At 42.8% G+C, this 21,373-nt stretch overlaps 1 protein-coding gene across 1 annotated transcript in view; it reads left to right on the top strand.

The window, feature by feature from the left end:
- The window catches only part of SEMA3A (semaphorin 3A), a 196,461-nt gene that overhangs the window by 112,773 nt on the left and 62,315 nt on the right, over positions 1–21,373 (top strand). The window contains exons 5-6 of the mRNA XM_034765525.1: positions 253–346; positions 8,973–9,092. Coding sequence (XP_034621416.1) covers positions 253–346; positions 8,973–9,092 — 214 coding nt within the window. The remainder of the gene's footprint in view (positions 1–252; positions 347–8,972; positions 9,093–21,373) is intronic.

The raw sequence follows: 21,373 nt of genomic DNA, 5'->3' as shown, positions 1-21,373 counted from the left end.
CAGGAGTTGTCTGAATAATTTTTGACTGATGTTCAGCAATGTCATTCTAGCTGTAAGACAGACAGTCTGGGCCAGATTCTTAGCTGCCGCAGGGAGGTGTAGCTTCATTGACCTCCCGGGTGATATTCCAATTTGCCTCAGCCGAGGATCTGGCCCTCTGTAGCTATCTTGGATGCAACACTGTATTGAATCAGACTCAATATTCGTGTCCTTTTGTTAGATAATTGTATTGTTTTTTCTTTTCCTCAACAGGACAACATTTTTAAACTGGAGGATTCACATTTTGAAAATGGACGAGGGAAAAGCCCCTATGACCCCAAATTGCTGACAGCTTCTCTTTTAATAGGTACGTGTGGCAGTGTAAAATGAATGAGACCTACTTTCTCCAAAGAGAAATACAAGTTTGCTACATTTTCCCTTTCACACTATTTCTCAGTGGTTGTGGGTTTGTTGTTGTTGTTTTTGGGGTGAGAGTTCTATGTTAAAATAATTCCAGGTTGATTATTTGGCAGATGGGTTTATCCAAGTGTTTTGCAAATAAGGTGACTATATAAAAGATGCCTCAAATATCAGCTGTTTTGCTTTGTTTCCCCATTAAGAGCTTGAGGTGGCAAGTGTTGCACACTCTTAATTTCAGCTGAAGTCAGTGGGAACAAGGGATACTCAGGAATTTCCACATACAAACCCTAAGAACCTGATTCTACAGCTGTCTATGGGTGCTAGGGTGCAGGTCTAGAATGTGGGGTCCCTGGAGTGCTGACTCTCATTCATCAGCACCAAGGGAGATGGGTGAAGTAGCTTCTCGCCAGGGCCGGCGCTTCCACTAGGCGACCCTAGGCAGTCGCCTAGGACTGCAGGATTTAGGGGACGACATTTTGCCGCCCTCAGCAGAAATTCGGCGGCGGGGAGTCCTTCCGCTCCGGATCTTCGGTGGCAATTCAGCGGCGGGTCCTTCACTCACTCCGGGACCCGCCGCCGAAGTGCCCTGAAGACGCGGAGCGGAAGGACCCCCGCCACCAAAGACCCCAGATTCCTCTGAATGCTCAGAGGAGGAGCGCTGCCGCCTAGGGCGACAAAAACCCTGGCGCCATTCCTGCCTCTCGCTAAACCTGGAAGGTCAAACCCCAGAGGACATTCTCTCGGAGCATCCAAGGCCTGCAGCCATCTGATTGGCTTACTCCTTCTACTTGAGCCATCAATGAGCCAGCTGGGCTGTCTGAACAACTGTGCCGACCTTCTGCTGCTGCTGCCACATCAGACCCTGCTCTTGTTTGCCTCCTGCAATCCTGATCCAACTCTGTTCCTAGTTCCTGAGCTGCTCCTCACTCCTAGCTTCCACCTTGCTCCTGCTCTGTGCCTGATTCTGGCCTCTCTCTCTTGTTCCTACCATTTCACCTTGATCCTGACTATCGGCTACCAGTCCTGGCTCTGACCCTTGACTCTGACTTCTGACGGACTCTGGCTCAACCCTTGACTTGGCACTTGGTGTCTGAGCACAGCTCTGACTCTGGTTCAACTCTTGGCTCTGACACTTGGCAGTTGACTCCATCTCTGGCCTCTATTTCCATTCCCTGTCTTAACACCTGCTCTGCCCACTAGGACATACTGCCTATGTCCCAGTTCCTAACACACCCACACAGAGCCTCACTGAGGTTATGATGGCCCTATGAAGATACTGGGGTGAGGGTGGGGGTATTCAAACACTTTCAGTTGCAGGATCAGGATCGAAGGGCCTGAGTTTTAAATGTGTTTAAGTGATTTCACTGATTTCAACTGGATATCTAAATACCTTCACAAAATCTGGCCCGAAGTTACTATTGCTTCACTGAGCCTGTTTAGATTTTCAGGCTGAGATTTTCAATGCAGTGTAGGGGATTTTGACACACATCTTCCATTAATTTAGTGACTCCTGATTTAATAATAGTTAATTCAATGAAGGATGTGTGTTTAAATCTCCTAGCCTGCTTTGCAAAACTCAGCCTCCCTTTTTATTTTAATGTCTAATTTTTCCTTTTCCTTTTTCTTATCTTGTTCTTATAACAAAGCACAGGAGTGTTGTGTGAGAAGGAAATAAAAAGGCATTTTCCCCTTTTCCCCTTACTTGAGCAGTTAAAACTTCATGGGTTTTGCTACAGTGGCTTTGTCCTTGATACATGACTTTGTGGGGTCAAGATCAGTAGTTATAATTCAAGATCCAATGGTCTGCGTCAGCATCAAGGAGGCATCAATGGACTTTCAAAAGTTCACTGTTCTGTGTCCCCCCAAAACCCTCCAGAAGATACAAACTAGTCCAGCGTGAGTTATATTCTCTGTTACTTTTCAAACATTGGTAATTGTAGGTCTTTACCCAATAAACATTCATGCTCCATTTACACTGCATTTGCTCATAAAAGACAGAAAGAATACTTAGTCCAGAGGTAGCCCTAATGATCACAGGTGATGAGCTGCCCTGGGGCCACACAGTTTTGTAAACAAGAAAGAAGCACATACCTTGCTCCAACTTGCACCCTGTACTTACTCCAAATGAAAAGGAAAGAACCATGTACCTAAAAGGCTGGTGTATAAATTAATGCCTGGAGCAACTTTAATTTGTGATGGAGCTGCTCCCCTGGGATTGACTTGACTATTTACTTTAATATTCAATAAAGAAAAGGGATGATGACAAGCCGGTATTACGTGATACACACGGTATGCAACCACACAAAGTCAAGAGTCTAACCTTTCGCATTCCTTTTTTTACCCGGTCCTGCACAAATATGATTATTTTATTTCCTTTGGCTTTGCTTTCAATGTTTTTAACAAATCTTTGCCTTTGTCAGGTTAGTCACATTTTTGCTGCCTCAGTATTTTTTCCCTCTGTCTTAAATATATATTTCCCCACTATAGATCATTATCCTGAGCACCTTATTTGGTTTTGACTCAGGCTTCAAGTAGTGTGCTGACTTGTACTCTTGAAAATCAGGCAGATTGATTTTTTTTTTCTTTTTTAAACCACAGGACAATTTTTGCCTCTCTAAGACTTCTTATTGGTTTCCTTATTGCCACACTGTGTTATGGACTACATCATAATGCTACGTTTTACTAAAAAAGTTCCCTAAGTACTTTACGAAGTGGGGGGCAGATTCACTCACTGGTTTCCAATGGCTTACTCTGCCAGTGGCCCTCTGGCAGAAAGTTGGTCTGGTGGGAAGCACAGCCCCCACTGTACCTATGTGGCCTTTGAAGCCGCAGATACAGCATTCCAAGTGGGTGGGTTTGACCCAGAAGAGGGTGGAGCCAGGCTCGCTGGGAGATGAGCTGATTAAGCCACAACTGCTTTCCCATAATACAGTGGTCCCAAAACTTTTTCTGTCGCACTCCCCCTTACCCGTAATGGAACCTGTCCATGCCCCGCAGGAAACGCAGTCAGGAGCCGAGGTCGGGAGCAGAGCTGTGGTCAGGGCTAGGAGTCGGGCCAGGAGTGGGGCAGCAGCCGGGGCCCGAGGCTGGGGCCAGATCTGCAGCTGTGGCTGGGGGCAGAGCAGGGCTGGGTGACACTCATTCCCCACCCCCCATGGGGGGCCGGTCCAGGCCCTGCCACACACACCTGCATGTTCCTCTGTGCTCCCCTAGAGGAGTGCGCCTTGCAGTTTGGGGACCACTGCCATAGTAAAGCCCTTTGGAAGGAGACAGCTGTACTTTCTCCTGCCTTTTCCTATAAGTGAATATCTCCTTTGCTGCAGCTGCCTTCTTCAAGGCCAGGGATTGCAATTTGCACCCACACATACTCACAGGGTTTTTTTCTGTGGATATTTAAAATGATCACTCAATCGTCACTAAAAGGCAGCCACCTCTGAGGTGTAACATAGCTTCTATACTACCAGCAACCCTAAACAGTGACTTTGTTAAAGAGTGAAGGCAAAGAATAAATTCTTGACTCAGAAACAACAAGGCAAATTTTAGGTGAGTAGAATGTGATTGCCCAAGTTGGAATTTCAGCAGGACACCAAGATTAATATGCAAAAAGTGCCCTATGATATTTAATAGCCATTAGTATTCAGGGTTTTCCATTTTTGTCTCATCTGAAAGAAACATGTGCATAAAAAGGGTTTCCTGATAAAATTCAATCGTGCTTTAAAGAAACATTTCATCATTATTAAATTGTTCCGGTATATTTTCAAAATATGTTTCTCACTCCATCCACTTGCAAACATTATTCATTATTTTTTAATGTTCGTTAAAGGTATCTATTGCTACTCTGCTCTGAGTAGATGCCAGTTTTGAACATGCCCTCAAGAATCCAAGCCATTCTTTAGCCATCATTCCTTATCTATATGTTGCTAACTAAACAAGCGGCATGTGAGCATGTTAATACATGAAAGTGTTCGGAGTATCTACTCCCAAGGCACTGGTTTCATCTATTATAGGACAGAAGGAAAAGGGAAAGGTAGGGTGTGTTTCAACTATGAAAGTCGCAAGAGAAGGTTAGACAAACACCTGTCAGGGATGGTCTAGATAATACTTAGTCCTGCCTTGAGTGCATGGGACTGAACTAGATGACCTCTCGAAGTCCCTTCCAGTCCTACTATTCTACGATTCTAAGAGAAGATTGTTAACTAACGAATTAGTCTGAGACACTTAGGCTTTAGGGATTTTCAAAGACGTGTCAAGGAGTTAGACAGTCCAGCTGCACTGACTATCAATAGTATTGGAATCATTAAGTTCCTCTGAAAATCCCATCTGGGATTTTCAAAAATCTCTTCATATTTGTCTTAACTGCTCCCATTGAAGTCAATGGAAGTTTTGCCATTGAATTCAGTGGGAACAGTCAAGCCATTGTTGAGTGTCCTAGTGTCATAGGGTGCCACCGATGTTACCCGGTGTGCTGCACTGTCCAGCCTATTCCTGGTACCTAACAGTCATAAAGATGTCCAAGCTGTTTTTCTTTCACCACTGGTATCTTTTATTTCTCCACATTTTTACACACAGAACATAACACAGACATCTTATAGCAGGTGTTTGCCACACAGACTCCCTCATCAGTACACCTCCCCCGCTGAGCCCCACTTTACTTCCTGTTTCTTCTACTTGTATCCTCCCAATTACATCATTAGTCCAGTAATTACCACCCGGGGGCTCATAATCCCCCAACAAAAACTATTTAATTGCTCATCGCTGAGCCTTCAGCCTTCTTCATGCTGCAGCAACATCAGTGATCAGGGTGCTGCTGTTAACACTCTGTCATACCCAGCCTTAATAGGGAGTCCTCTGTCCACTTGGTACCAGATTTCATTAGGGAATTCTTTCAAAAGTGTTGCAGTAACCTGCCCATTCCAGCATTAGTTTTATCTTCATCCTTGGACAGCTAAAATTGATCATGACCTTAAAACAAGAACCTCAAACTTCACTAATGTCCAAGAACTAAGCAACTCTTTTATAGTTAAGAGCTGAAGACAAAAAAGTACAAAAGATACATGAACATTGTTTAATTTCAGGCATCTTGGTATCTAAGAAAACCTGGAAATTGTTCTTAAAGTTCAATGGATCAGGAAAAACTGTTCTGTTCAAAAGATTTACAATGAGAAACAGAGTGGTTGTGCACTGTAATGGTCACCTCTGAATTTGGAAAGTTAATCTACAATATATCTGTTTGCGTATGTGTGTCAACACCAGTCCTTTTGGCCAAAGAGATTTGTTTTCACAACACCTAGCTCCTTACACAGCTCTCTGCAAGCTGATGAAAGAAAATGACGTATTTGCTCGGTATAGGGAGCGGTATCCATTTCTTTATGCTGTCTGGACATAAATGAAAACTGACAATTTGGGTTTTTTCAGCTTCAGAAATGATTGTAATTTTTTTGAACTTTAAATTCCAATATTTTTTTAAAGCTGCTAGTGAAAATACTATCAATTTAGGCATTAATCGGAGGTCAGAGGGCTTAGCAATGGCACGAGAAACCCTTTTACATTTATAGTAGCCATGGTTCATTCGCACAAGGTTCCAAAGTGAAGGGCTGCATAAACACCCAATGCTTATACATAGAGAAGGGGCAAAATTTTGATCTAGATTTCTAACTCAAGTTCTGGGAAATCATTTTGGGTTATCCTGAATCCGAAAAATTGCACACAAAGAGGCTCACCCCTCTTGTGAGAGTCTTGGTACTTCTTGCTGCTGGTTGAACTGGAAATAGAGTAAGAACACCCCTTCCTGCCGTACTGTGCATCTAATCCTAATTGGAACAAGGAGACACAGAGATGTACAAAAAATTAGAATCAATTTTTAAAACACAATGGGCTCAGTCCTGCAATTCTTACCCATGAAAGCCCAATCTCTCACCCTTACCCACGATAAGGGCCTCATCTAATTCCATTGACTTCAATGGGCACTGGATTGAACCCTGTCAGAACTCTTGCATATCTCAGTGAATCAGTTCAAGTTGTAGGCCAAGAGTCAAATAGTTCTTTTCTTGAAACATACTTACCCATCCCTACTTCGAGGTAGCTGTAATAGAAAGCAAAAACTTGCCTTTTGACCTCCAAAAGCTAAGTTCTAGCCCAGTTCAGAACTCGATGTAAAAAGCATCCTTCAGCTTCTTGTTGGTGGGATTCCCACCCCACCTATGACTGCTGGCAAAGACAAGCTCCATCAGATCAGATCAGACCATAATAATGTTAAATTGTCATGTGATGAACTGGCACAAACCAGGAAGCCATGTTGCATTCCTGAGGCGACTGCACCTCAACAGTTTTACAGTTCTTCATGTGTTGAATGAGATCCTCAAGTGCCAAGGGACCCAAAAATGCAAAATATTACAAAAATCTTAATAAGTTGTTGAACTATTTGCTTAATTGTAATATTCTATTATTAAATTTGGAATCCTTTTTTTCCTTGAGTGACTTTCCCATCTGTTGACAACTCAGAAATAAAAAACTGGTTTTGTTGATTTATATTGATTTATCCTGACTTGCTTGGGAGTGGAAGAAAAGAAAATGAGGATAAGGTTAAGGAAAGGTTAAGAGGAGCATCAAAGTCATTTTTCACAAGCCAAAAGAGTTGTTGTTCTTTAAAATCTCAGCTGCATATGCTGTACATAATAAGGACTATAATTAAGTGATTGTCTCCTGTTTGAAAAAAAAAGTAGAAAATGAAACAGAAGAATGAGAAATTGTTAATTAATGATATGCTGTTCTGTTTCACTTCTGATTACACCTCCTGCTGGGCACGACTGATCTATTTGCTTATAATCTCTGCTGTGAATTCATTCAATTCCACGCCTTTCTGCTATCATGTTTTCACCCTTCCTGACTTTCATGAATACCATATGGTACACAGTCATTGTAGCATCAATTGATAATTTTATGCTGTCAGTGTTTCAGGGGAAAGATGCTAATGTTATCCAATAGGCATGTTTGGACATGGCTGTCCCACCATGGAAATATCTAAAATTGGCATGAGAATCATACGCTTGTTTCCAAAAGGGTGTTTGAAAATCAGACTATGGTGGGATTCAGCCTGACCAGAAAAATCTATCACTTGAGCTTTAAAAAACTGTTGCTTCATCCTCAGATTTATCCTTCTGTCTAAAGACGCTTTTAAGATGGGCAGCTAAAATATTGGTTGAGAGGAATGACATACTTTTATTTTAATTTCCAAGGGAAACTCTGGACTGGATCTGCTTATATATGCACTATAAGGGCCCAATCCTGCAAAGTGTACTCTCAGCTTTCTAAATCCAGAGTAAATCCCTGGAATACCTCTGCTTTTACTTCTAACAAAACTGGCACCGTCATTTGGCTGTATATCTGGCACCTTGAAACTGCTTGTGGATAAAATTCTAATTGTGTATCTAATTCTTTTTCTTGGAATTCATCTCTTCACCAAGTGGTCTAGGACTACTGTGAATAGTGGCACAATGCAAGGATCTATTGTGAGATTTGAGCTTCGCCTTTTGAATTGGGACCACATCATTCTTTGTCCCTGGTAACCCTTCTGGTTGGATCAGCAGTGGCATTTCTGGGTCTATGTTATTATGTGAGTTTGATTTCAGACTTGACCACCTGTGTACTGCGTATGGGCTGGATGCCACAGAAAGGTTTATCCTCCTTCCCTACTACCTATGCTGAGAGAAATGTGTGCCACTGAGTGACAGTCTTGCAAGCAGAAAGTTCACAGAAAGGAAAAAAAAATGTTCTATTTCCCAAGCAGGGGAGGATGCTCATGAAAGTGCTTCCAAAGAATTCATCATTAAAATCCGATATGAGAAAGCAGTTCACATGTAAACAATTCAAGGAAAGAATTCAGCAACTTTCTGAACTGGGAACCAGTGGGCCTGATTCTCCGTAGCTTGACACCTTGTGTAACCATTTGCAGCGGTGCAAAGTGAGGTGTAAATCACTGCCATTCTTACTTGAGAATCGGGGTCTAATATCTTCAAGCGGCTGCTTTAGCAGGTACCAAAAAGACAACCACAGACATGTATCAGAAAGATGTCACGATTAACACTAGGATATAACACCTGGAACTATATGCAGACATCTTCAACAGGAGGAACAAAATTTTGCTATGATATCATTGATGTGGCTTGGTCCCTATATTCCATCAATATAACATAAAAGCAAGGTTGCCAACTCTTGCTATTTTATCACAAGTATTGAAATATTTGGTACTTTTCTTGAATGTCCCAGCTCCTAGAGGCAAGTGATTATGTGAAAAACTCAGCTTTAATTAAAAAAAAAAACCTACTAAATTTCTAGCTCTCATGGTTGCAGAGAAAATCCTGAAAATGCGACCCCAGTGCATCCTAAAGGCTCAGAAACCAGAGGGCAAATAAAGAGTACCACCACCAATTACATTTTAAAACCTCACAACTTTTAAGCCAGTCTCCTGATATTTGGAGCCTTCTCATGATCACTGAATGATTTGGGAATAGTGTAACAGGTAGCAATATGTGTTCACGTCTCGACAGAATGTTTACAGTTATCTCATTCCACAGATGGAGAATTGTACTCTGGGACAGCAGCAGACTTCATGGGTAGAGATTTTGCGATTTTCCGAACTCTGGGACACCATCATCCGATCAGGACAGAGCAGCATGATTCCCGTTGGCTGAATGGTATGAGAGACGTACATTTTTTCCAGTGTTATATTCACGTAGCTCTTAAAGTCTAGCATACCGCAAATAGTTCCTTTCCAGTAACACCCATGACATGTTTACCTCTCCTTGATATGGAGCAGAATTTTGTCTTAAACCAGTTAAACTAATCAAGAGTGATTTATAAAGGAGCGCTTTTTAGTTTTTAATTATATTGAGATTTGTGGAGTGTGATTAAATTTAAACCATATCCAGAGGCAGCAGCTAAAGCAGTATCATGTGGCAGGAGCAGACTGCTGTACATATATGTTAAACAGGACTTCTAGACCTGAGTAAGTACCAGCAGGGAAGTCTGAGCACAAATGCTAGAGAGAATGTTGACTAGAGTTGCACCCTCTACAGGCCAGTTCATAATGCAACCGGGTCATCTCGGAGGTGCAGTTCTGACATTGGCCCTCCAGACTCCCCAGGAGGAGAAAGAGGAGAAGGAAAATTAGATAACAGGAGCCCTCAAACATGCCATAGCTCCCAATATGTTGGAGTGTCAAAGGAGCCCTGGGTGCCCTAGAGCTTGCCTCCATCACTGGAATCTTTGCTATTTTCACAGGGGAGAGTAACTTCAATTACAATGTGCAGTTAACCAGTTAGATTCAGAAGTGCTCATTTGCCAGTGCAAAAACCACAACTACAGGTGTTATCAAAGAATTTGCACATGCAAATAAAGGCCTGATCCAATTCCAAGTGAAGTCAGTTTCTACTAACTCCAATGGGATTTGGATAGGTGCACAAATGTATGTTTATTTTTGTCTATTAACATATTCATGCATTCACAGATTTAAAAAGCTAATTGGTTCCAATAGCTTGTTTAAAGTAATTGAAGACACTCTAGACAACCTCATATTGATATTTAAAAGACTTAGGGCTAAATTTTGTAAAGGGCCGACAGCCTCTCTTTCTGTAGATACAATTTGTATTTGCATTCCTATTTCTGAACCCCAAAAATGTGTTCAAATGTTTGCACCTTCCATGAGGGTCAGGTAACCATATTTGAATCCACAATTCAGTGCAGGTGCAAAAATACAGGTGCAAATTTTTCAAGTGCAAAAGGGAAGGTATCTTTTGAAACATGACCTTTAATGAACAAGCATATTAGCTATTGCCAAGATTTCCTGGTATCACATTAGTATTATTTTGTTTAAATTGCAAGATCTCTTGGGAAGGGATTTACTTTTTATTAGATGCATGGATGGTGCCTAATACAATGGATCCCTAATTGAGATCTCTAGATGTTAATGTAATACAGATAACATGTATATAATAATAATGATAAACACATTGGATCTGATTCTGCTCCCATTGAAATCAATGGCAAACCTCCCATGGGCGAGAGAGAGAACAGGTTTGCATCAACTGGGTATTGCTTTTGCAGGAAGTTGTCGCCTGATAATCCAGAAATATTGCTCATTGATTTCTTGTTGTTCTGATGATAGGGTATCTGGACTTCAGGGAACATTGAAGTGGAAGTGAGAGTTTGTCACTGATCTGTATAGATAGATTCTGCCAGAAGAGTATCTTGCTGTGGGGTAGATTAATACTAAGAATAGCACAGGACCCATGTCCATTGTGATGGCCTTGGTGAAATAAAGCCCAGTCATGCAAGTAAAAGCTGCTTTTGTGCAGTAGATTCACACAATGACAGCTGAGTCAGGAGGATTTATGCAGTGGGAAAGCACAGCCATTGTCCGCATCCCCTGCTCTTCATCGCTGAAAATGTGTCATTCCTTTGTGGATTCAGTTATCAGTGTGCTGAATGTGAAAACTGCTTTACCCAAATTAGCACTGAGTTAACATCTGAGAGGGTGCGGAAACCAGAATTGCTTCGTTCTGAAGATGGAGAGAAGTATAAGAGTGCACACAAAGAGCTTGCAAACCCTGACCCCTCTCAAATGAAATATTCTTGAACTAACACAAAACTGGAGACAATTTCAACCTTGTACAGAATATACATGAGTTTGGGATTTAATTGCAGTCCTTAAACTGCATTCCTGCATGGCAAAGTCCTGTTGAATTTACTAAAGTGAGAAATTATTCTCAAAAACCTATATAAGGGATTAGAGATTGATCCTGTGTGATTTACTAGAGTTAGAACCCTGTGAAAGGTTGGTTTGAGAATTCTATTAGAGAATTATTGCTCCCTATTAAAGGCTACAGGACTTTTTCCAGTACATTCTCATTAATGAGGTCCTGTCTGCACTTCTGCTGAATTCTCTGTGACCAACAGAGAAGTCCAAAAATAATCATCTGGGGCTGAAACTATACAGACATACAGCTCCTTTGTTTCTTCTTTTTCTATTTGCCTTTTTTATGTGTAATTACAAAATAAATGTCCGGGTTTCAGATTTTTTTTTTAAAAGAATACATTTCTAATTAAATATGCCAGCGTTGAAGGATGAGATGTGCTCTATACACAGAGCTCTGTATACACTAGAAGTGAAAGCTTTCCCGTTCCTTCCCATCACCCTCTGCTGAGACTTCCAATAAGGGAGTATCAGCCAAGTACCAGTTTCTTATGTTGTGGGCAGCTCTATTGGAGTTATCCCAAAACCACTAAAAAGATATGTTCAGTGATAATGGTTTTGTCATTACACACATGGCCCTGATTCTAACTGCTAGACTACAACTGAAAGGCTCCCTATCTCTTGGGCCAACCAGTCACTGGTTTGGGAACATCTGAAATTAGTGACAGAAAGGTGGTATTTTGAGCATGCGTAGGTTAGAGGATGCGATCCGGGCTCCATCTCCTATGTCCTGCTTTCTCAGTACAAAGGGGATGGAGGGATGTCCTAGCTGTGGATTTCCCTCATAAGCGCCAACTCCATGGGTACTTCAGGGCTGGAGCACGGATGGAAAAAAATTAGTAGGTGCTTAACACCCCCTGGCAGCCAGCTCTCCCCCTCCTGTCCCCCCCCAGCGCCTCCCAACCACAGGCAGCCCCGCCACTCAACTCCTCCCTCTCCCTTCCAGCGCCACCCTCCCGCTGTGATCAGCTGTTCCGCGGTGGGCAGGAGGCACTAGTGGAGAGGAGCAGGGACGGGGCACACTTGGGGGAGGGGGCAGAACTGGGAGGGAAGAAGCAGGGTGGGGGTTGGGGTTCGGGGGAAGGGGTGGAGTGGGGGCAGGGCCTGGGGCTGAGTGGGGGTTGAGCACTGCCAGGCAAAGGAGAAAGCCAGCGCCTGCGATTTCCCTGATGTAGTGGGAATTCTTGGGGGATCTAAAGACACAGGGCCGGCTCCAGGGTTTTGGCTGGCCCAAGCAGCCAAAAAAAAAAAAAAGCCGCGATCATGATCTGCACCGGCAATTCGGCGGGAGGTCCTTCGCTCCGAGCGGGAGTGAGGGACTGTCCGCCGGATTGCCGCCGAATAGCTAGACATGCTGCCCCCTCCGGAGTGGCCACCCCAAGCACTTGCTTGCGAGGCTGGTGCCTGGAGCCGGCCCTGGAAAGACAGCATATGCAGTTCTATACCGCCCACTCCCATCCCCTGGCGTAGGGGAATTCCTGGATGGGTTGAAGGCATGGATGGAAGTGGAGGCAAGGAGCGGGAGAGAGAGGAGGGGGGAAGTTGCAGTGCAGTGTGCTGAAGCAAATGCTAAGCAACACCGAAATGCAGTAAAGCCTCTGTTTGGGCGGAGGATTAGGGGAGTGGAAAGATGGCTTAGAGCCAATTTTCCCCGCACCCTCCCTGGTTCTGACCTGAGCACAGGGGCTCCAGCCTGACATCTTTAAAGTTAAAAAAATCAGATTTGAAAAATGAATAGTCCATAAATGTTTATTTTAAGATAAAATATTCAGAGTTGAGCTTCAGACAGTTTGAAAGGAAATTAAACCACAAAAGGGACATTAAAGGAGCATTATGCATCTGTTTTTCACCCATGAAAGCAAGGCGATGCAAGCTCGAAACACCCTCCTGCTAACAGTTTCAGTTAATGTCAGACTGGATTTCCAGTCTTAACTTGGAATTTCCTTGCTTTCTGTGGCTTTAAAGCAGCCCCATGATGTGATTTTAGAATCCTTTCTGTGGTTTAATATTTAAAGTGGGATAGTAGTTGTGCATAGTCCCCTGGAGACATTGTCCTTGATAATCTTTACTTTATGGTTACATAAACAGCTGAGTATTATAGAAGCTGAGCGAGGGTTCAATAAAAAAGAAAATGCCCTCTTAAATTTCACAGGCTCTAAGACAGGAAACATGGACTTGATCCTCTTATGACATTTGTGCAGTGCTTTATAGCCATCATTGTACACAGTTTCCCTTTATGACAGATTACAAGATGCCTCAGTGCTGGCGATGTGCAAATATCTTTGCATATTAGCATATCTCACTGGGGTGTAGTGTGGTGTATGGAATCAGAAAGACAAGATTCTAAATATTTTCAGGTATTTTCTTTTCTAAAAAGGTCATATGAAATGTGTGAAGATGTTTAGAAGTGAACTATTGTTCCTTTCCAACTTCCGCTGAGGCTTGAATATGCTGATTTTCTACTGTATTTGACTCTATGAGTCTTCTTTGGTTGGCCACACTAATTCCTCTCTCTCTCCACATATGCAGCATTTCTTCATACCACTCCCACTTCTGCATACCTCCCTTACCCTGAATGTTCTTAAATACCTTCCCTACCTCCCACTTTCATGCAAACCTCCCACGTGGCAACAAATGGTGCCGCTGAATTGGTGCAAAACATGGTGAGCATTATTTCACAAACCAGGGTTGAGTACTACTTGGGACAAGTGTGATATATTTATTAATCTAGAACTGGGCTTGGAAGGATTAGACATCTATTGGTAAATGTCAGTGAACACTGATTTCAACACACACAAGCAAGCCAATGAAAAAAATATTTGCATCAATAATAAGCAAAACTTACAGATAAGCAAAGTAAGAAAAATGCTAGTTGAGAATTTGTTATAGTTTGATTTAAGGATCTTTACTTTGTACATTTTGACATGCAATGCTGACAATTTGTGTTTTAATGGTTATAAAGCTTTTACTTTTTGAATAACCATCAATTGTCATTAAATAAATATTGTCTGAGCTCCCTTGTGATCTGATACCCCATCATCTGGGAAATTTGAATTGATAAAAATCTAAAAAAATGCATACAAATATTGATATTATCTGTCAAAATCAAATTCTGTCAAGCCTAGATATCACCAGCTCTGCTTAAGCCAACAGTAGGGTTTGTTCCAAGGACCTCTTGCACTTGAATCCTGCACATCTGCTGCTTGAGTCCAAGGACTATGTCCATTAGCTGAAAGCAATAGCAGATTGAGATTCTCTTATGTGGACTAGCACTAGAGAGAGACAAAAGAACCACACTTTCCTTTTGTAGACACAATGTCATGGACACTCTCACTCCCGCAGACATAACAAACATGTACCCATTTAAACAGGAAGACTCCTTCCCCTCTTGAACATATCCCTCCCCCTTACCTTCATGTTCTTCTTTACTAAAAAAGAATAGTAATAATAATTTCCCATGTGACAAATTCCACATGTGACAGATGTTAGTCATGTCACTTAATGGTGCTCAGATACTGTGGTGATGAGGGTGGTATAAAAACCTGAATAGACTAGAATCCAGATAGGATTTTCAGATTTTTCTCTTTCATGTCTTGCTCCAAACCTGAGATGTTGAACGTGATTTAAAATGTTATTTCTTGCTCTCCATCAGCTCCCTAATCTGTATACGCCTGTCTTCTATCACAGCTCCTTCCTGTGCTCATTCTCTTCCCAGAGTGTTACAGCCATTTTACTGCAATTAAAACCTAATTATTGGAGTAAATGCTATATTACTCGAAGCACAAAAATTCTCTTCTTTGCTGCTGTTGTTACTTGATGTTTATACAGCTACTGATTTAAGGGAATGTGGCACGGGGAGCTTTAGGTCTGACCCAGTTCACACATACTGTCTGGGTACTTGGGGTATTTTTAATGAAATATAAGAAGCCATTCCAGGCAGGAACTGAAGGCCAATAGCAATTAGGAAATGAGCAATTTCTTTAAGGTTCCTCCACTTTCAGGAGACACATGCGCATGCAGGGGAAAAGCACTCTTAAAGTTTCCTCCACCAGAAAAAATTGCTCTCTCACATCAAATGTCTGAATGGAATTATTGGAAATCTTTTCAGCAACTAGACCCTATTTTCTCATTCCAATACTTAATAATACAGCCCGCGGTCATTTTCTTTCAAAGGGGTTTTTATCCACTATACAAGCTCTTCACCCTCACTCTGGCCCTTTTATGTTGGGTAAAATGGGCAGAGTAGCACAAAGCTGTGTGACAACCCCAGATCTGTGGTGTTTTTGTTTTTTTACGGGGAAGAGGGCTTTCTGTTGTAGGCACTGTGAAAAACAGCCATAAGACTACCTACTGAAGACCCCCTCTTAGCAGGCATGCAAAAGGTGGGGTGCAGCATGTACTGCTGTAGAGATTCTGGCCAGCGCTATGGCCCATAGGCAACATGGGGAGGCTGCTGTAATTTAGACAGGCCCACAGGGCACCCTTCCCCGCCCCGTGATGAAAATACTGTGCTATTGTAACACCAACAGACCCATTTTAGAGCAGACTCATTTAACTCTCTCTCTTTAAGTGGTCTCAGTGCCACTAGACGGGACAGAACACCACACCCAGACGCTGTGTGGGTTACGCTATGTCCCTTAAAGACACAGTCCAGAACTCAGCCACCATATTTTAGCTCTAGGGCATGGGTGTTTACCTGCAGGTGCACACTACTAGGGTCATGATCGGGCCCTATAGATCCGTTCTGTACTGGTTCTAGATTTGAGTTGTTGGTTTATTAATCATTACGTTATTGATGTCAATGGACGTGCTTGTAGCGTAATGTGGAGTAAGGTTCTATTCCTCATAAGGAAGGGTAGCCAGATAATGGACTATGTTTGTATAATTGAAGTCCTGGTAGCTGTTAACAACAATCTGTATGCTATTCCCTATCAATGCAGTGTAGGGTGACCAGATGTCCCGATATTTAGGGGGTTGTCCCGCATCCCGACCGATGTTTGCACTCCTGGTTTTTTTTTTTTTGCTCCGCCGGCAAGACTACACCCTCCACCCCCCCATGTCCCGATATTTTCTTCATCCCATCTGGTCACCCTAATACAGTGTGTATGTGTGTGTGTGTATATATATATATATGTATATATATGACATAAAGGCCACCCACATTCACTAGTTTACAGTTGTGTAGCCTTGCCAGAATGTCCTCCCCACTAGAGTGAATTACATTGAATAATGCTGAGTTCAAGTACAAAAGACACTCCTTTCTGCAGGACAGGTGGCATGTTAACATTCCGAGACTGTAGCTTTTCTTCTGGCTCTGGAACAGGTTTCTCTTTAAATAATACAAGTGAATGTTTTATAAAGAATTGAATCACCATCAGAAAAGAAACATGGGTTTCAATGGCAGGCTGCTAATTCAAGACGATTCTTTTGTGTGCAGGTTGGCTTTGCAAACCCAAGAGATAGTTCAAGAGGTTTACAGGTTGCTGATGTTCATAAAATTCCCTTAATTTCCTCCTTAAGACTAGGTTGGCTAATCATGATCTTGGAAATGGTAAAATAAAGTTCTTGAAGAACATCCTTATTTAGGGCCATTTGTGCCACTCTTGCTCAGGCTGAGAGCTACCATGCTCCACGAGTAGTCCCTTGATTTCAGTATGAATAGAGACAAATGCAATTGTTATTGTGAGTAAGATGGGCTTGTTTACACAGAGAAATAGTGAGTGACAAACTAGGGTGTGAATCTACAGTGCACACGCCTGCCACGCAGTAACTGGCCACTGTATACTAAAGATCTACAGCGTGCTTTGACATACTGCTCCTGTGACATGGTAGCAGGGTCCACATGGCCAGTTAGTGCATGGCAAGCTAGTGCACTGTGGATTTACACCCTGGCTTGCTACACAGTAAGTCTCCATGTAGACAAGCCCGGAGTAAGGGTGTCAGCATCTGACCCTTGGAGAGTTTTGCAATTACTGTTAACAGAGGTGACTAACCAGTGTTTTAAAGAAAAAAATATTTCCAGTGAATCCCCTGGCAAAACTCTAATTGACTTCAATGGGAGCAGGATCAGGTCTGTAACATTTCCCTCTACTTTGAATATGACAAATGTCTGAATTTGCTTTTTTCTTTCCCTGTTTTTTTCCCCTTCTGCTCTAGCCATCAGTTTAATTCATGTTGACCCTGTCAGTACCAATTTCCTCTTCTCAGGCCACCATGTTCAGAGTCTGGTGGGCGTTCAATAGAGATTTACTGTTGACTGGGTAATTTGAGTTCATGTGTGTGGTGAAAAATTAGTGAGGAAAATTACCCAGCAAAGTGGATGCCATGACAATGCATGTCACCATGGTGTGACTGGCTCTGCTGACATAGCTCTCAAAAGCTCTCCCTCTGTGAAAATAGGGCCTGTTTGCAAATTAATTAGTTTCTGGCAGTGGCTTGATTGTTGACCCAAAGTTTGTAGAGTGGAAAAACAATCAGATTAGTGTGTTCAATATAAAGGCCCAGTGCGGCACTTGAGTGTGGTTTGCCAAACTGTTGAGGCTGTGAATGGAGTGAAACAAATTCTTTTTTGAGAAGCCAAGCCAAAGGTTAAGTGTGATGTGACTAGGCACGCTGGTCATGGGGGGATGGAGAATTAGAGGGTTTCAGCCACACAAAGCTGGATGGTACTGAGCAAGTTTCATTGAATTTAATGACAGGCTTCAGAGTAGCAGCCATGTTAGTCTGTATCCGCAAAAAGAACAGGAGTACTTGTGGCACCTTAGAGATTAAAAAAATTGAATTTAATGACATTCACAGCATTAGACACAAAGTCATTGGATATGTTTTAATCTTGGTTAGAGGGAGACATAAGCTGGCCTTTTTATTAGAATTTTTTTTAATTTAGTCATGGGAAACACTATTTACTGTGGCTATGGGGGATATTAGAGATGGGCCCAGATCTTACCCCTGGATTCAACTACCCCAAAATTTTGTGGAAATTTAGATCAGGATCCACACTTTATAAATGGCCCCTTATCTCTATAGTGCTGCAATCCAAACCTTAGATTCAACCCTTGAAGTTGGGATCTGGATTCACATGTGATTGATCAGGTCCTTCTTTTACACAGTATTGAAAATATTTCATAAGGCAAATGCATTGGAAGATACATAGATTAAATAGATAAACTAGCTAACAGAAAGACAACAGGCCTATGTTTCTATTGTTCCTAAAAGATCTCATGGACCAGATCCTTAGCTGGCGTTAATTGGCATAGCTACATTGAAATCAGGGTAGCTGTACTGGTTTACATTAGGTGAGGAGCTTGGGTCATATCATTAATGACATACTTTACTATCAATACATTATCAATGTGATTAATTTCTTTAATAGCAAAAAAGATAGCTGTTTTTCTTAAAGATGACTCTTCACTTTAGTTACCTTTTATGGGATTCATATGATTTCTGTCACCCCATTATATGCCTGTTGAATTCCCTTAAAATCTTTCATTTACGTCAAATAATGCCTAGGCAAACCTTTTAGCTGTTTTAAATAAGTTCAGAAGAAAAAAAAAACACAGCTAAATGAGAACTGTGTACCATACGGGAATTTTAAGTGGTCTTAAACCAGTGTCCTGAAATATTTTATATGGGAGTCCAATGGACCCGGATCTGAATAGTGACTGATTTTGGGAGTTTGTTTTCTGATCCAAACTTTGTGAATGGTTTTCTGTACATAATGGGCCGAACCAAAACCCTACATATGAACACTGCTAAACTTTGAACTGCTTGTACAAAAAAACATGCACCATTGCATGCAATTGCCACAAATGAATGCACATATGAGGTATCTGATCAGGCAAAAAGCCATAATTGGCCTTCACATGTGCAAATACCAGCTCCAGATTGGTGTTTGCACTGCAACAATTGTGCATACAAAGTAAACCATTGCATTTGAGTTAAACAGAATACTTGGTGCATACATTAAAATCCTAATTAGCATTAGACATAGGTGAATTGTCCTCTAGACTTAAGACCTTCCTCTCACTGCTTGTGTCTATCACTCCCCTTTTCTCTGTTCATGAATTTCTAAAACTTCCAGATTGAATGGTTGTAAGGCTAAGTAATTGCTTTTGTTCTTTGGTTTATTTAATATAAATACACAAAACTCAATAAATGATAGGTCCTCGCACTAATGGTAGACATCACAGTTGCAAAGTTATAGAATCCCAACATGAATTTGTGTGGCAAATCAGTGACTGCACATTTATTCATGCCCTCTGGGACCCACGCTGCCTTTTCATCTTAGCATGCAATATGATTTAAATTACAGCTTGTGCAGAGCTGTGCCTTGGGATTCCACTGCATGTTTCCAACTGTTTATAGTTCAGTGAGCTTTAACCTCTGTGATTCTCAAAATTAAATAATGTCAGGGCTGATATCAAACTGATGGCTGGTAGTAGGTTGCATAAGTACTCTCTTGTATTAAAAGCCTATTTTTACAATGCAATAGAAATATCTGTGTATTAAAACCATAGAAAATATGTTCAGCTAATTTCAAGAGCTTGATTTAAAAGTTGCAACAACAAGGAATTGTAAAGGCAATACTAAGTTAGAGGCCTGCTCCTCTTTCCAGTAAAGTTAATAGAGGTATGACTATTGACTTCAATGGAACAGGATTGGGCCCCAACTCACCACATTGTGCCTAAGTATTGCAGCACAAATGGTTTGTAAGATCAAGAAATATTATAGGATAGATTTCTTTTATTTTGTTTTGTTTGTTTGTTTCCTTATCTAAACACAATAGGCAGTTAACTAAAACCTTGTAGAATATCGTGGTTTAATTATTTTTGAATACTAAACTGTATCAGATAGTATTACTCCTGGGGGAATTCTGCACCACTGCACATGTGCAGAATTCATGTCCCCACAGATTTCTTTGCTTCCCCACAGAAAAATGACTTTCTGACAGGGAAGCAAAGTGAAGCTGCAAGAGCAGTCACATATCACTCCCTAGCTGCGCAGGTACATTGTTTGAGGCACCTGGAGCAGCCGGAGGAGAGCTAAATCGGAACACCCCAGCCACTGGCTCCTACCCTGAGCTGAGATCAGCTGCTAGTCCCGGCTGGGCTGGAGGCAGGAAAGGATGGGACTTCCTCTTCCCCTGCCAGGAGTGGCTGGGGCTGTAACAGACCCACCCCCAGAAACCTGCCCCAGCTGCAGGAAGCTCAGCATCCTCCCCTGCTTTCTGCCCCAATTGCTCCTCAACTGTGGGGAGAGAGGTCACTGTATGGGGAGCTGCTCCCCCATCTACCTAACCACCATGCATCCGGACCTCCCATACTCAGACATTCCTGCCAAGCCTCACCCGGTACCAGAACCTGCTAGCCCTCCATACCCAACCGAACCTCAACTCCTGCATCTGAAAACCCTCTTCACCCAGACCCCCTGCTTCCAGACCCCCACCCCTGCACCCAGACCACCCCCCACTGAGCTCCCCACCTTGATGCCCCATTCCCTACACCACCCTGAGACCCCACCTCCAGACCCCCATGCCACTGATTCCCAACTAGTTGCACCCAGACCCTCACCCCACCAAGCCCCACTCCCCCAGCAGACAGAGCCCCCAGATGAGACCCCCACACCCAGACCCCTCTCCCGAGCCCCAACCATTTCATCTGGAAGCCCCTGCAGAGTCCCATTACCCCTGCACCTGGCACCCCCCCCAACAAGCCTCTGTGCATCCAGATCCCCCCACATCAGCTGGGCTGGAGGCAGGAGAGGATGGGACTTCCTCTTCCCCTGCAAGGAGTTTCCTGCACCCAAATTGTCCCACAGAGAATCCTCTCACCCCACACCAAGCCACTCCACACTTGGATCCTGCCTGGTTGAGCTTGCCTGCCCCACACATGGAGCAGCTGACGCAGAGGGACAGGGCCCCAGGGTGTTTCTGGGGCAGGGCCAGGCCTTGTGCTGTGTCAGGGTTGGGTGCAACCTCATCACTGAGTCCGTGTCCCACCTTCATGCAGCCAGTGGTCTGTGCTCCCCACTGCCATGCTGGAGCCTCTGCATTTATTTATTGACAAATTAGGGTTACCATACATCCTCTTTTTCCCGGACATGTCCGGCTTTTCGGCAGTCAAACGCCCATCCGGGGGGAATTGCCAAAAAGCCGAACATGTCCGGGAAAATGGCGGCTCTGCTCCTCCCCGACTCTTCGGCTCTGTTTAAGAGCCGGGCTGCCCG

The sequence above is a fragment of the Trachemys scripta genome, chromosome 1, assembly GCF_013100865.1.
Source record: "Trachemys scripta elegans isolate TJP31775 chromosome 1, CAS_Tse_1.0, whole genome shotgun sequence".
Classification (NCBI taxonomy): Eukaryota; Metazoa; Chordata; order Testudines; family Emydidae; genus Trachemys; species Trachemys scripta.
The sequence above is the reverse complement of the archived record's forward strand: the minus strand, read 5'-3'. Positions and strand labels throughout refer to the sequence as shown.